The following is a 16,178-nucleotide window of genomic DNA, read 5'->3' as shown; positions in this document are numbered from 1 at the left end:
TCATTCTGTCCATAGGCATCTGTCCTATGATCAATTAATATAGCCTATAGCCCTGGCCACAGTGATTGGCTGAGATGTTGGCACATGACCAGTTTAACAAAATCAGAACTCTCCCAAGGTATTTTACGTTTTAGAGTTGGAAGTGGAGAGACCATGGGCTTAGAAGGAAGGAAATTAGAGTAAATTATCAGCCATTTTCCTGGTTTCACAGAGAAAGTCTGACCACCATAAGTGAGACTAAAGCTAAGACAGCCCAGTGAAGATGATGGCAGAGAGAAACAAACACAGTTGCACAAACTCCCTAATGCCATTCTTTGAGGTTCCTACACTTGAGCTAGTTTCTGAAGCTCTTTCTTTATTCCATGAGAAGCAGTCCTTAGTAACATAAGCCAATCGAGTTCCATTGTGCTTTTTAAGCTAGTTTGACTTAGGTTTCTGTATCCTGGAAATGAAAGAATTAACTAATTAAAATGATGTCTATTTCATTAAAAAATTCTACTACTTGATTGGCCATTTATATGCCTCAGGTGGATAACTCAGATACTGTCCATCTTCAATCATATGTTCCTTGATTATAAGAACAATGGCTGTTAAACCTAACTACTGAAGAACTTAAGATGACCATCTACTAGTGCTTCTCATTAAATAAATTCTAAAGGGAATAAACCTTCAAAAGAATTATACGTACGATCTCAGGAACGTATGGAATGATGGAAATGAGGAAAGTTCCAAAAGCAAAGTAAAATTTAAAGTCTTTGGATCTGCAGTTCTGACATAGAATATAGTACCTTAATACCATAACGCCAGCCTACATTAAGCTGTATTGTCCCAATACACACTTTATAGACCGATAAACAGAAAGCTAAAAAGGAACCTGATTAAAAATGATAAAAACTTAAGAGATATTATTACAAACAAGATAGCTTTGGTAGCTGTCTCAGATTTAGCAGAACTATTGGCAACAGAGCAAAACGAATGATCAGTAATGTTTAAAATGCTACCATTGGAAAAATGCATTTCCACACCAAATAAAATTTATTTACAGAAAAACAAAAGATAACAATATAAACTACCCTTCTATTTCGTTCAATAAATATTAAAGGTCTCAAAGATACTATAAATTGAAATTTGATAAATGGACCATTAAAAATTAACTAAATTTATCTACCTGAAAATGCAGTATAAGAACATACAGCTCTATGGAAAACAACCACTTCAAACACCACTGTTTATCCTCTGCTGACTGGCATTTTTAAGAAATTCAATTCACCATAGCAACCTGTCTTAACACCAGCAGATAAGTACAGGCTATATTTAGATATGATTGCTTTCCAGAAGGCAATCCTGCCTTCCTTCATATTTAATGCCATGATCCAAGGAACCAAAATATCATTCAATCAAACCATAGTGTGAAGACATATACTCAAAGGGATAAGGCTGTGTTTCAGAACCATGAAAAGAATAGTTTCCACCAAAGAGGGTAAAATTTGTAAAGCAGTACATAAAGATAAATAAAGTTTTGATGTCTAAGAAATTTATAATCAGATACAACTATTCTGTCCAATTTTATCTTTGTTCTTAAAAGATAAAATACTGCTATCAAGCACTAATGATCTATAATATCAAAATTTATTCCAACTAGCAAGTTGCTATTCTTTCATTAGTATGCTGCAATTTCAATCTACCATCTTCTAATTCAAACAGATTTTTTTTTTTAACCCAAAAGCAATCCTTTATAGATGAGGTACAAGAGCAGTGGTAAGGCAAAGCAAGTAATGTAATACAAAATAAGAAAGATGAATTAATTAAAATGCTATTGTTACAAAATTACTATGGACCTATTTGTACTTTATAATCTTCATAATGATAGTGAAAAGAATTTCTATTTTACTGAATAACCTAATTTTACAGTTTACATCACAATATAACAAAGTATCATAATAATCATAGACAATACCTTTTATTTTTTTTACTCTGTAAATGAGTTGCATCAAAATCATTACTAAAGATGGGAAGAAGTAAGTGAAGTTCAATTAAAAATACTAAGAACATATCACTTCATTCTCATTAGGAAGGCTACTATTTAAAAAACAAACAAACAAAACAAAAAAACACCCAGAAAATAATTAGTATTAGTAAGGAAGTGATGAAATTGGCACCCTTATGTGTTGTTGGTGGGAGTATAAAATGGTATAGCCACTAGGGGAAACAGTATGACAGTTCTTTAAAAACTTAAAAATAGAATTACCATATGATAAAGCAATTCCACTTCTGGGTACATAAGCAAAAGAATTGAAAGCAGGGTTTCAAACAGATATTTGCACACCCATGTTCACAGCAGCAGTATTCACAATAGCCCAAAGGTATAAGCAACCCAGTATCCATTGATTGATGCATTAATGGATAAACAAAATATGATGTGTGTATATGTATGTATGTGTGCATGTGTGTGTGTATGTATGTATGTATACACACACATATATACACATGGAATATTATCCACCCTTAAAAAGAAAGGGAATTCTGACACATGCTACAACATGGACAAACTCCCTTGAAACTATTATGCTAAATGAAATAAGCCAGTCAGAAAAAGACAAATACTGTATCATTCCACTTCTATGAGATTCCTAACGCAGTCAAAATCATAGAACAGAACAGTGGTTGCCAGAGGCTGAGGGGAGGGGTAGAGAGTTACTGTTAAATGGATAGAGTAGCAGTTCTGCAAGATGAAAAAATTCTAGGGACTGGTTGCATAATAGTATGTATATACTTAATATAACTGAACTTTACACTTAAAATTAGTTACGATGGTAAATTTTTTTACTGTTTATTTACTACAAATTTAAAAAATACCAAGAACATTGATAAGAAGAAATAGTTCCTCATTCACAATATTATTTATCCAAAGTTTAGGATTAAGAGTTCTTCAATTTTATTGAATCATCCTTTTTTATAAAGGTTTTAACTTGGTAATACCTTTTTCAAAATCTTGACATCACTGAAACAACTGAAAATATTCTCTGAGTACCATACAGAAAAACAACAGACTGACATACTTATGTTGTGCCAAAATTTAAAGAATATAAACTTTCTCTATTTGACTATAGGGAATATTACTAATATCCTGCATTATGAATTATATATATTTCTAGTATTCAGAGATGGCTGAGTCTTCTACGAATTAAACAATTCATCCTCTAACTAACTTACATAATACACATCTAGAATGGTCCTAAATATTTAAGAGCTTTTTCAAATTAAATAAAACTAGACAAACCTACCTATACCCCCACACACACAATCAGTATCAACACAATAAATAGTACAGGCATTCAATTTCTGTTAGTCCTTTTCATTCTTATGATATTTTTCCTCTTTTGATTTTTAAATACCTTTTAATAATTTCTGTAAATGAATTTGTGTTCAAATAATTATTTATGCTAAATAATTTATAATCAGTAAGAAATCGAAAGTATAAATATGGTAAGATGTTTTATCTTTCATCTTCAGTACAGAGTCAATGGAGATTTGAAGTATTTTTGAGAATTAACTCAAAAGACCATAACTGAATGTAACAAAATACATTATACACAGTACCTCTTTTGCATGTTAATAGTCATCTCTCCAGAAGAAACAGCATAAATGATTTTTAAAACTCATGTAGCACATATTCCTCCACTTAAAGAGAACAAAAATTAATTATACCATGCTAAAAATAAGTTTGTTCTTGTATATGTGAAAATTATGTATCATATTAGATATGTTTCTAATATGGTGATAACATGAAGTTAAATTTGATACTTTTCAATGTGCCACTAAGGCCACCACTAAAGCATGAGGTCCTATAACACAACTCAAATGGTCAAAATATACATACAGCAGAGGAAATCAATCTTAAAATATCTATAATCATAAACAGAAGATAAGCTATTACAACAGTTAAATTGTTTATTTCAGAATTTAAGATACATGCAAATCACTAATCCAAACAAACCCGTAAGTACATTCATTAACAAAAAGTGAATGTCAAGTTCCTATACTTAGCCTTAAACTCAACACCAACAGGATTGTGATAGAAGCTATTCTCGGAGTACCCAAAGAGAGAGGGCGCCTCAGGTATCCCCTTCACCTCAACCTGCCACAAGCCACAGTCTGCTCTCATTATAACGACAGATCTAAAGTTCCTAGCAAGATGAGAAAGTTCATCTTGCTTAGGGAGTCACAACTTTCTTTTCTTCCATGACATCTGTCCTTCATCATGCTTACACAATATAGCTCACTCAGCTCATTCAAGCCCAATAATTAGTTTTACTACAATGAAAGCAAAACCTTACGGTGTGTATCATATACAATTTAGATAAATTACAGAGGGCCTATCACATTATTCCAGTAACTTGACACAGATTTACAGTATGAACTAGTCACTTTTGGTTCTGCCTTTTCATTCTGCTCTGAGGCAGTAATCCCCTCAAACTTCATTCATTCATTCATTCATTCATTTATTCATTCACACACACACACACATTCAATTTTATTTCTGTACTTTGCCCAAAAAAGTTCAGTACCTGCACATTTATCTCACTAAGATATGCTACCTATTTTTCCCTTTTCTCTTTATTGTCTTCCTTTCTATAAACATTAGTGATTGAAATACTCAATTTTTCTTTACACATCAACTCCTTTCAGCATCAGCAGCTCACGTAGGTGAATCATAATATAAATCTGCCAAGCATATTAACACATAAAGCATTCATCCAATATTTGAATTTTTTAATTCAGGATATTTATTAAAATAACATGTATGCAACTTTAGCAACCCTTACACTACTATGGAGTACACATCAAATGTCAGTGATTTTTTTAAGGAAGAGATTTTTGAAAAAGAGTTACTTCCAACATAGAATTCAACTCCATATAAAGCCATATAGTGTGCATGAATCAGTGAACAAATAGTAAAAACTTGTGTCAAGAGTCTGAAACAGAAGATAGGTAGCTGGCTTTAAAAAAAAAAAATCCTTACACATGCATACGGTATGCACTAGTACTGCGATAGAATGAAATGGTAACTCAGAATAAAGTATTGCCCATCATAACAACTTACGACAGTACACTGTCTTTTTCGCACTAGGCATTTCTTTCCAAATCCAAGTGGCAAGGGCAAAAACAAATTCTTTCTCACTAAATTCTTACATTCTAAACTAATGCCAAATTAAGAGACTGATGCTAAATTAAGATAGCATCTGGCTACTTTAAAACAGAAGGCTCAAAATTATTTTGTCCATCCAATGCAGTAGTGATCTGACACAAATTTTTTTAGACTACTAAGATTAAATTTATAATTTAGTTACAGATTGCATGATGAATATTATTCTACATTCTAGAAAAAAAGTAACAAGTTACCTCAAAACACTAGCTCCTTATTATAATCCACTAATTCAGTATAATTCTCCACAGTTTTTATATCATTAAAGTCTGTATGTGCACATTTTCCCCTCAAAGACTGCATTAAATAAATACATAATCCTATTGTACGAAAAATACACCTTACAAATAATACAATAATGGAATTATTTAACTTATTTATTCAGAGGGGTGAAATCTTTCAAAGAAATTATAAACTTTCCTACCATATCCATAAGAAAAATAGAACTCTTCATGTAAATAAATGTTATGCAATATTGATTAACCAGAAATATTTACATTCACCAGATTAATTGTATTCTTGACTAAATTGTTATAGGGCAAAAAGGACAACTGTCAATCTTCAATGGAATAAAAATCATGGAAAAAGAATACAGACAATCCTTTTGAGTGTGGAAAAGAGATTAAGGAAAAAAAATTGAGAGAGCTGGTTCTGGAAACTCATTTCTGAATTCATTACATTATAAAACTTCCAATATTCAGTCATTTTCAGCGTTCTGTGTTTTGTGACTGTACTTTTTTAAATGAATGGAAAATCATTAAGGAATCAATACTTTCAGGTTCAACACATTTTTGTTTTTTATTCCTCATATTCTTAATAAATTACTTCTAAATGTTGTGGTAGTGTAGATTACATGTGATATAAAAGACTGATCTCCTGTTAAAATATATTTTACTGAATACATTATACATCATTAAAGAAAATACCTGCCAGCACTCAATTTTCTTATCTCTGCTGCACGGGGCTTAACTAGTCTTGATTTTTTTTTTTTTTTTAATAAAAGATGACCTGTCTAGGAGGGCAATGTTCATATAGAAGATAGTACACATAATTTCCAGTAAATAAACAACTGCAAAAAATTAATTAATTCATGAACTAGAAAGTGACATTATAGTAAGGTACATACTGATAAAGAATGAGATTGACTCATGAGCAAGAACATTAAAATTAGAACCTATAAAACTCTTCAGAAGTTTTGTGCTGTATACAGCTTTCTAATATAAAACATTAGAAATATATTCAATATATTCCAATATAGTTATTACAAATAATTATTTTATATTTATAATTATACTTAGAAATAATTATTATAAATTATTCAAAATAAGCTTAAAATTGATGTGAACAAATTCAATCTCACTTTCCCAAGCAAAGAAACTATTACTCATCTCCCCTACTCAGTATCTACTGCCACACTGGCAAGGTATCATCAGTCATTAGCTCTGCTTCTTGAAAATCAATCATTAATCATAACACTATCCCTTCTTCTAAAATCTCTTCTATTTCTAAAAAGTATTCTATAACTTCACTTCTGCTTAAACTATTCCATGTGTTTCACTGTATGTAACACAAATTGTTAGAGAAGAAATTGCTCAACCTAAATCAGTTGTCAGTTATAACTCTTGAAAAAAGTCACACCAACCATAAAGTTTTAAATTATACTTAGTACTAAAAACCAAATACTCACAAAGAAGGATCTTGTACGAGATCTTTGAGATTTATTCCACTGCGATCTTCTGCAAGATTCCTGAAGCAACTATCACTCACTAAACAGGAAAGTGGGAAAAGAAAAATAAAATTAATTGTTGTGTACATGTCATTTAAATTACTGCTGACCAAAAGAGATTCTGAAATTAACTTTGGCTCTCGGGATAGTTTTTTCCAACACTAATATTGATCAATTTCTGGGCCTGACAGATTTATCAACAAATATTAATATTCACTAACAAGCCAATAATCTAAGCACATGGACTTTATGTGAATACAATATATTTGTAAGACTAAACATGTGGATCTAAACTTTGTTCTTACTTCCACAGACTAATTTAGCAGCATATAGTGGCCAGTCACAACAACTAAAAAAAAAAGATAAATTATCCCCCAAAATCATATTTCTAAAGATATTAGAGAACAATGGAAGCAAAATGGATAAATTAAGAAAAAAGTTGGTATCTCTTCTTAGGTAAGCTGAGACTCTTGATTGTTTTAATTTCTGGGAGGATCTGCCATTTAGACACAAGCTAAGGATAAGAAAAGGAGGGACACTACCAAACAAAAGAGAAACGAGCATAGTTCTCTATGGTTCAGGGGCAGTTATGATAGACTGGAATCTTATGGAAGCCCAAAAACAGTTTCCTCCAGGGATATTTGCTGAGGATTGGGACTGCACACGTGGATTGGGGAGAAGGAAAGACTGGGTTAGAGGATAAATGTTTTCTGTAGTGTTGTGATGATCGAGTCAAAGTTACACTACAACAGGCAGCGCCTACCACTTTCTGTGTAGCATTTAAACAGGTCTCCCCTCAAGACATTTACTCTCAACCAAAAGTATCCCACCTTGAGGGGCAGGAGGATGAGTAAAAGGAGGCAAAACCCAAAAGGTAGAGTAAAATCTCCCAACTTCACAGTTCATAAGTACAAAGTCACACCAGAGAGAAATACCTGCAACACAACAGGTCTTGCTCTTAAGACATTTCAAACTAGAGGTGGACTAGGTATATCTAAAGCTGTGACTCAAATCACAGCTCAATTCATCCAGCTCAATTCATGATTGAATTGAGGTGATTAGCATTTCATCATTTCTTTCTAATATAGGAGAGAAAATAACATTTACAGCAACCTATGATCCTATAATAAACAGTATTTGATATACAATAACAATTACAAAGCATGGCAAGGGACACGAAATGTGACCAATAACCAAAAGAAAAATGTATCTTTAACTAGACCCATAGATGATACAGATTTAGAAGACAAAGACTTTAAGAAAACTATTTAACATAAATTAAAGATGTAGAAAAATGTTTACAGTAGATAAAAAGAAACAAATTTCAACAGAGAATTTACATCTATGAAAAAGAATCAAATAGTCATTTTAGAATTGAAAAATACAATATTTGAAATTGAGAAATCAGTGGGTGAGTTATATAGCTGACTCAACAGAGCAAAACACATGATTAGTAAACTTGAAGACATCAGCAGAAAATACCAACTAACGCAAGGAGAGAAAAAAACAAATGAAAAGAACTGAGTTTAAGAGATATGGGAACCAGTGGTTACCAGAGGGTAAGGGGGGAGAGAGGTGGTAGATAAGGGTAAAGGGATCAAATCTATGGTGATGGAAGGAGAACTGACTCTGGGGTGGTGACCACACTATGTAATATATAAATGATATATTACAGAATTGTACACCTGAAACCTATGTAACTTTAGTACCAATTGTGATCCCAATAAACTTTAAATTTTTATAAAAAGAGATGTTGGAATAAAACAGCCCAATGTAACTGCAATTGAGAAGAGGAGAGAGAGAATGGGGAAGAAGCAATATTTTCAGAAAAAAACAACAACCAACAGCTAAGAATATTCCAAAACTGACACATTAACACAGTGACTCAGGAAGTACAGCCAATCCACCACTGGAAAAAGTGAAAGAAAATCACTCCCAGCAGTGAATGGCTGAAAATCAAAGATAACAAGAAAATCTTAAATATATATCTATATATATAGATATATATAGATATATATAGATATATATAGATATATAAACATATGTACATATCTTAGCCATTTATCATCTACATAAGAAGTAGGAGACTACAACACTTGCCTTGTTTCTTTCAAAGATCCATTACCTAATTTTTATTTGGATTTGATACTAACTTTTCTTACAGAGTCCCCCAAAATTATAAGCTTTAAGCCCCCCACATTGGGATTTGCCTCATATATAAATGGTTAACACACACAAACAATGATGAATTAAAAATATCTGAAGTTGAAAAAAGTTTAGATTCTTTTTATTAATTCCAAAAAGATATCCCCACTTTTTTTTTTGCAATGAGTGGATTGATTTTGATTAATATATAATTTTTATTCCATATTTAACAGACATTGATCTCAGCCTATTGATTTGAGACAAATTTTCTGCTTTTCATAATTTTCACACAAATGCTTTTTAGTAAAGCATTTTCTGAGTAGAGGACAAAGGAAAAAGTAAAGAAAATGTTGGCACAATTTAAGAAAAGTTGGTTCCCAGCTGAGCTCAACTATAATTGAAAGTATAATACATTGTATCATAAAATTTGTTCTCATAAAGTTTCCTGCCCAATTTGGCAAATAAGAGAGCTTAATTTTAAACTTCAAGAGCCTGAAAGTTTTGAAGGCTTAATTAAAATGGGATAAACCTTTGCTCCTTGAAAGGCTTGCTCGTCAGCTATCTGAGAAGTGAGTTTTGCTAAAGGCATTTTTCCAAAATTCTTGTCCCATCCAAATTTTAAGTTCAAAACTGAGTGAGAAATCTAAAGGAATAGTTTATTAACAAAAATTCTGAAACTTTGGCTCTGTTAATAACATACATTATTTTAGTTGTTTTTTTCACCAATGCAACAAATTTTGTTTTTGAATTATAAGTAAGACATGGTACATTTTAATTAGCCACTGGACATTTTTTTTCATATGTAAATCACAACAATAAAACCAGTTTTGGTCATTTTTTGTTATCGTTCTTTTTTACTCCTGCATATTACTATTTAAAGGAATTACTATGCTCTCTGTTCCACTGATTAATACAAATTCTTCAACAGGTGATTACCAAAGTCAGATAAAACAAGAAATTACAATAGAAAAATGAAAATTATAAACTTGCACATCAATGCAGTTTATACTGATTAAAAAAATCAACTTGGAGGAGAATGAAGGAAAGTTAATGAGAAATTTTGTAAAATGGACTTTTTTGCAGAGTTCTTATCTAATCATATGCATTTTCCCTGTAAATGTTCATCTTTCAGATTTATAATCAAGATAATAATTGACATTATGTGCTACGCATTTCATATTCATTATCTTACTTAATCTTTACAATTATCTCTATTACTTGTAAACCCATTTTACAGATTAGGAAACTGAAGCAAGGCGAGATTAAGCATCCTGCTGGAAATTGTACAGCTAACAAATAGCAGTACTGGGAAAATCCAGACCCTATAACTTTGGAGTCTGCTCTCTTAACCACTATGCCGTAACGACCATACTTCTCACTGATTTCTCATATATTCTGGATTCTCATGAGAATATGTGGGAAACTTTCCATAACTGTAAAACAAATACAAGTTAGACAATTAAAATTAATTATGAGATAATAAATGTCACTCAAAGTATTATTAAAAAATTAACAGTTTTTAAAAATTGAATGGAATATTAGGGATAGTCTACTTAAGTGGTTAGTGCTTCATATCTCATGGGTTCATGGTAGTATCTCAGATCAATGACATTCCTTTCAGCTAAAGAGCTCTATTTTTGTTTTACAGATTATATTAGATTGCTTCAAAAATTATATCTGAAGAAATTTTTCCAAAGAAATTTTTATAGAAGCTAAAGCATACACATATACACATACATACACACCTCAAAATGGTATTAGTTCTACTCTCCATTATTTTATAGATTTGCCTATGGTCAGGAAGAGTCAGCATTCAAACTCAATATATATTTAGAAATATTTGTAAAAAGGATCCTTAGCAGGGTTCTTCGCTAACCATAAGTACCTTTTCTATATATATTAATCTTTCTGGTCCATAATCAGGTAATAATTGACATTCATTATGTGCTAAGCACTCCACGTTCATTTTCTAACTTGTAACAAGTATAATATAGTATTATGTATAATCAATACTATCTTTGATAAAAATCTTTATAATGTATTTTCTAAGTCCTATTATTATAGATTGTTCCATCTCATTATTAGGAACTACGTTATAAGAGACACAGCCATCCTTTTCTTACTTCTAGGATGACATTTATATTCTACCTTGCTCTGGTCAGAAAGGATGTGTCTGTAACAAGAGAATTTCTATCCTCAAAAATTCATGTTTAAAATACAGCATCAGAGGAATTTAGTAGTTATAAAATTGATCGTACTGTCTCATGTTTAAGAACATGAAAAAGCACCATTTGAAAATTGCTAAGAAAACAGTGAAAAGAATTTTAATCCAAAACTCATTCATTCTGCAGTTTCCAAATATCCAGTAAAATAAAAATCTAAAGGAATGGCCCTATGAAAACAATTGATAATTAAAATTAAATAACTTTATACTATAGAGAGATTCCAATTAATTCACTCAAAGTTTCACTGAACAAATCAGACGATAGTTTACAAAGAAAAGGATACTGATATGTGTTTCAAAAGACAAACATTTAAATATTAAAAAGTTAAGAGCTGGTTCTTAGAAACATTACATATATTTCCAAAAAGTCCCTCTCTCTAATCACAGAGTGAAAGTTAAATGTTTAGTGAAAAATGTCAGCATGCTGAAATTTTAAAATATTGCCAAAAAAAATTTCAGCACTTGTTTTATTCTATTCTGAAAATATGTCACATAGCTTAAATAATACCTGATATAAGAAAAAGTAGACTGACTCCGTAATTCTTGGCTTCATTTTTCAAGATAAATCTTTTCTGTTATTTAGGTGAAATTCACATTACAAAATTAAGCATTTGAAGTGCACAGTTCAGTGACATTTAGTACATTCAATGTTGTGCAACCATCACCTCTATTTATTTCAAAAACATTTTCATCATCCCCCGAGAAATCCTGTACCCATTAAACAGCAAGTCCCCGTTTTTCCCTCCCCACCAACCAACCCTTGAAAACCACCAATCTGCTTTCTGTATGAATTTAACTGTTCTGGATACGTGTATGTCATACAAATAGAAGCATACAATATGTGACTTTTTGTGTCTAGATTCTTTCATTTAGCATAATATTTTCAAGGTTCATTCATGTTGTAACACATATCATCAGTACTTCATTCCTCTTTATGGCTGAATAGTAACATTTGAATATATGTATGTGCAACTTTCAGTTTATCCATTGATCCTTTGATGGCCATTTAGGCTGTTTTTACCTTTTGGCTATTGTGAGTAATGTTGAATGAGGATGAGTGTACAAGTATTTGAGTTCCTGTTTTCAATTATTTGGAGTATATACCCAGAAAAGGAATTGCTGGATTATATGGTAATTCCATGCTTAACTTTTTGAGGAATTGCCAAAGCAGTTGCAATATTTTACATTCCATCAGCAACGTACAGGGGTTGCATTTGCCCACATCTACTGATTTCACTGTCTGTCTTTTTTAATTTAGTCGTAATAGTGGGGTGTAAAAGTATTATCTAATTGTGGGTTTGATTACATTTCCTTCATGACAAATGATGTTGAGCCTCTTTTCATGTGCCTCTTGGTCATTCGTGTATCTTCTTTGGCAAAATGTCGACTCAAATCCTTTGCATACTTTTAAACTGAGCTGTTTACTTTTCTCTTGTTGAGTTTTAAGACATCTTTATATACTCTGGATACTAGACCCTTATCAGACTTATTATTTGCAAATATTTTCTCCCATTCTGTGGGTTATCTGTATGTTCCCTCTTGATAGTGTCCTTTAATGTGCAAAAGTTTTTCATTTTGGTGAAGTTCTAGTTATCAATTTTATCTTTGATGTCACATTTAAGAAACCACTGCCAAATCCAAGGTCATAAGGAATTTCCCCCAGGTTTTCTTGTAGCAATTTTATAGTTTTAACTCTTATATTTAGGTCTTTTATCCATTTTGAATTAACGTTTGTACATGGTGTGAGGGTAAGAGTCTAACTTCATTCTTTAAGATGTGGCTATCTAGTTGTTCTAGCATCATTTGTTGAAGAAGCTATTCTTTTCCCCATTGAATGGTCTTGTCACTCTTTTGAAAAATCAACTAACCATAGATACATGGGCTATTTCTGACTTAACTGTATTCCATTGGTCTACATGTCTATCCTTATGCTAATAGCTCACTGTCTGAATTACTGTAGCTTTGTAGGATGTTTTACATTGGAAACTGTGAATTCCCCAACTTTGTTATTGTTTTTCAAGATACTTTTTGGCTACTCAGCATCCTTTGCAACTCCATATGAGTTTTAGCATTCTCATCCATTTTTTACACCAAATTTCAGTTCCCATTTTAAGTAGGTTAACTTTAAGTTAACATTTTTCTGTTACTTCAGATATTACTTTATTTTTTTTCATGCCTAAGTGCTGCTATTTTGTATCTGTTAGGAGAAAAACTTCCCTGAATTCTTCTAAAAAGGATGTTAAAAAAAGTACAAAGAATTATTACTGATCAACTGAATGAGATACATGAACAATAAAAGGTAAACTGTCATGATGAAAATTTAGTAGTTTTCTTAATGTATTCAACTGAAAATTACAAGCCAAAACAATGCTTACATTCAAAATTTACACTGATAGACATTTCACAACTACCAATGTTGTTTTAATTTTAAGTAATGTCTAGCTTTTATGTACTTTGTGTGCTGTCAAAAGATAACTTATTCTCATTCTGACAAAAGTTAAAACAAGAAGCAAAATCTCCTTTCCCGATAAATTTGCAACAGATAATTTTCTGAGTTTAAGCTACATTTCCAGCAGCAATTTTGGATCTGATGGAAGTGCAAAGAAAATTTTCATATTTTAAAATTCATTTAACTCTGCAATTGAAGAGCTTCCACCTTATCTTCAATTGGAAGTGATTATTCTGCAATGTAATGACATGCTAAAAGGCCAGAAAACCTAATAGAATTCTAAAAACACATTCCAAATAATTAATGTGCTCAATTAAAATCATATCTTCATGGGCTGATACCAGTATTTTTCCAATAACTATCTGTGTGAAAAGACATTTGCAAAGATAATTGATTTTCTTGACAGGAAATAGTAACTATAAACTCCAATTATCCCCTAATTCCATTCTTTAAATTGGTAAACATGTATTACAAATATTGTACTCAAATATTACTATTACATTTAGAGTTCATAAATTTAAAAAATTTTGGAAATTGGGGGAGGGGTTAGTTGTTGTAGTATATATCTATTTTTGGCCTCTTGGCCTGCAAAACATAGACTATATTTACTTTCTGGCTCTTTATGGAAAAAGTTTACTGAACACAGTAAACTTTAAAAGGACATGGTAATCTTACTGTGTTCCTGTAAAAAGTTTACTGGTTTATAGGAACACAGTAAGATTACCATGTCCTATAGAGAGCTAGTTGATGTAATTCCCGGTACGTGCATTAGTATGACATATGCTCATGACTTTTCACAGAAGGGGCTAATTGATCTATGCTCCTCTCTATTCCTTTATATCTCTGTCCAAAGCCCATATCAAAACTCAAGTTATTGGGAAAACTCCCAAATATCTCCATCCATTCCCATCCAGGTTATCCTTCAAATCCTAAGCAACGAGGGATCAGTGAAGACTGAGTGGGGAACCCAGACCCATGCCCACCCTGCAGTACCATGTAGGCCTCACTTCAAGTATCAAGGAGGCCAAATGGAGAACTTGACTTCTAGCCCAACCTGGCAGCGCCTGCCTTCCTTTACCTACTTGAGCATTACACTTAATGGTGAAACATTAAAAATTTTCCATTTCAAATTGGGAATGAGACACAAATATCCACTGTTACCACTTCTACTCAAAAACGAACTATTGGTGTCAGGCAATAAAATAAGGCAAGAAAAAGCAAAGAATGCACAAATAAATTACTAGAATTAATAAGTAGTTTAGCATGGTCGAAGGACATGAAATCAATATAAAAAATTAACTGCAACAAGCAATTAGAAATGAAGACTTTTATATGATACCACTTACAAAGGCATCAAAAGATACCACATAACCAGTAATATGTCTAATGAAAGGTAGGCAAAATGTCCACATCAAAAATTACACACTTTTATTCAGAAAAATTAAAATACCTTTGTAAATGGAGGGATGTATGAAATTCATGGATTGAAAAGCTCACTATTTAAAGATGTACCTTCATTCATTTACATCTTAACTGAGGATAACAAACAGAAATTTAATGATGCACAGTAGGTTTTAAAGTGGGATTCAGATGGCAGTACTATTTTGCATAGTGGTTAAGAGTACAGGAGTCAATTAAGCCTGGGTTTGAAATCGTGTTCTACTACTTCCTAGTCATTTAATCTGGGACAAGTTACTTCATCTCAAAGAAACTTGATTTCTAAACTTAATTGTTCATTGGGAGACCCAATTAATTAATTACAAAAAGTTCATTTACTACTATGTTATTTTTATTGTCCAAGGTCTCAAAACTTGTAAGTGGAAGAATTGAGCTTTGAATTTAGGTAGGTAATCTGGCTCCAACATTTGTGCATTTAACAATAAGGCTCAACAGTACCTCCTAGAAATATTAGTTTATCAATACAAAGGTGAATTATATCCTGTCAACAAAAAGTTTCCAGTTTAGAAATGAAGGAAAGATAAAACAGGAACTAATAACTATACCAAGTAAATATCAATTGAGCACTACAATGGTTAAAATTAAGGACCGGAAATACCAAATATTAGTAAGTATACGAAACAACTGGAACTTTTATGCATTGCTGATGGGAATTAAAAATGAGAAAACTACTTTGGAAAAAGGTTGGGCAGTATCATATAAAGTTAAAGACACTATTTGACCCAGTAATGCTACTTATAAATATTTACCCAAGACCAATGAAAATGTATGTACATCTTCATTACTCAAAGAATTCATCTTCGTGAATTCACCTGCTCGCTAAAATGCATTTGTAACCTAATAAGCAATATTCACAGTGCTTTCACAATAATTTTTGTACATGCGCAGAAAGGAGAAAGATTTGAGTTGCCTAACCTGCACATTCTCACCTGAAGTTGGACACTCTGCCTTGTTTAAATTTCATACTGTA

At 31.8% G+C, this 16,178-nt stretch overlaps 1 protein-coding gene across 33 annotated transcripts in view; it reads right to left on the bottom strand.

Annotated features, from left to right (window-relative positions):
* The window catches only part of GPHN (gephyrin), a 431,232-nt gene that overhangs the window by 349,488 nt on the left and 65,566 nt on the right, over window positions 1-16,178 (bottom strand). For all 33 annotated transcript variants that reach the window (XM_074327330.2, XM_074327331.2, XM_074327333.2 and 30 more), the window contains exon 2: window positions 6,894-6,972. In XM_074327330.2, coding sequence (XP_074183431.1) covers window positions 6,894-6,972 — 79 coding nt within the window. The remainder of the gene's footprint in view (window positions 1-6,893; window positions 6,973-16,178) is intronic.

The sequence above is a fragment of the Rhinolophus sinicus genome, chromosome 3 (genome assembly GCF_057876585.1).
Source record: "Rhinolophus sinicus isolate RSI-liver-muscle chromosome 3, RSI-T2T, whole genome shotgun sequence".
In the NCBI taxonomy this organism is placed as follows: Eukaryota; Metazoa; Chordata; class Mammalia; order Chiroptera; family Rhinolophidae; genus Rhinolophus; species Rhinolophus sinicus.
The sequence above is the reverse complement of the archived record's forward strand: the minus strand, read 5'-3'. Positions and strand labels throughout refer to the sequence as shown.